This window comes from Entamoeba invadens (assembly GCF_000330505.1).
Source record: "Entamoeba invadens IP1 unplaced genomic scaffold scaff_1105074724336, whole genome shotgun sequence".
Taxonomy (NCBI): Eukaryota; Evosea; order Mastigamoebida; family Endamoebidae; genus Entamoeba; species Entamoeba invadens.
The window spans coordinates 1-1531 of record NW_004191843.1 but is presented as its reverse complement, the minus strand read 5'-3'; the positions used below and the strand labels follow the sequence as shown (position 1 = coordinate 1531).

General features: G+C 32.7%; 1 protein-coding gene across 1 annotated transcript; it reads left to right on the top strand.

Moving 5' to 3' along the window:
* Positions 1-130: 130 nt before the first annotated feature.
* On the top strand, positions 131-1519 carry EIN_121060 (protein serine/threonine kinase, putative; the record flags this gene model as incomplete). Its single annotated transcript, XM_004185338.1, has 1 exon — positions 131-1519. A coding segment is annotated over one exon (1389 nt), but the record flags the coding sequence as incomplete, so codon positions are not given.
* Between the last annotated feature and the right edge of the window lie 12 nt (positions 1520-1531).

Here is a 1531-nt window from a genome sequence, read left to right as displayed (position 1 = left end):
GAATTAATTATTGTATATATATATATCTAATGGAAAATGTAACGAATGTGAAAGTGAATATACTTTATCCAATAATATATGCAAAAAATACAGAGAACCAAATTGTATTTTACAAAACAGTTTTGGGTGTATGAAATGTCAAGACACTTTTTATTTTGAAAAGTCAACAAAACAATGTGAAGGTTGTGACTCAAGTTGTTTGACGTGTTTTGATACATCAACCAAATGTCTGAGTTGTCCACATAACACGTTTTTGTCAAATTACAAATGTAACACAAATAAAAATTTAGAACTTACGTGTGACCAGTTTGCAAGTTTTGGAAGTGGCTGTGTTGCGTGTAAAGATGGGTATTATAGAATAGGACTTGATTGTTTTGGATGTGATCAAAAATGTAAAACATGTAACAATAAATACAGTTGTCTTACCTGCAATTTAACGAATTACAAAACAAATAGTGGTGACTGTTTACCACAGAATGATATCATCGGGTGTGCTGTGAATGTGACACAAAGTGGGTGTTCAAAGTGTCAAGATGGGTATTATATAATCAATACAAATGAGTGTCAAGAATGCAATAACAACTGTAATACATGTACATTATCAAGCAACAAATGTACTTCATGTAATAATTCACTTGTGTTACTTACCAATGGAAGTTGTGTTGGTCTCTCACGAATATTCAAATGCAAAGAAATCACAAAGTCAAAATGTTCAAAGTGTTCTTTTTGGTATAAACCAAGTAAAGATGGCACATCGTGTGAATCACAAATAGTTTGGTGGGTCATTTTTGTTGCAGTAATGTGTGTACTTATTGTGTTTATTATATTGATTGTATCACTTGTCATTGTAACCAAAAACATTCTAAAGAAACTCCACATACACAAAATCGAGAAGACAACAACACTCTTTGCAATGAACAAATCGAACATTAACTTTGTCCCTCTCCAAGGTGGTGTCTGTGTTTCATCAAATGTAATTGACTTGAATTCAGACATCGAGCAAATTGAAGTTAACAAAGAGACCCGGCAGGTCTTGTGTGTCGGTAACACAAACAAAAACACCACCAAATTACAATTCACAATTTCATCGAACATCACAAAATTTACAATTCGTGTTGATCCAGAAGTTGTCACAATTAAAAGCGGCTATGCATGTGAGTTCTCTGTATATGTCAAGCCATTGTGTTCTTGTAAAATCAACAGCACAATTCAATTGGTTTCGAAAAATCTTAAAACAAATGAAGAGAAATATAACAAAATCTCACTTTTTGGTGTGACACAACAGACTACTCGAATTGATTGCGAAGAATTGATCGAAGACAAAAAACTTGGTGAAGGATCGTGTGGTATTGTTTACAAAGGAAGTTTTAGAGGAAATGTTGTTGCTATAAAAAAGATGAAAAGTGTTTTAAATGATAATAAGTCGATGGATGAATTTGAAAATGAAGTGTCAATGCTTGATAAATTTAGGTGTGATAATATCGTCCACTTCTTTGGCGCCGTTTTCATACCAAATAAGGTGTGTATGTCA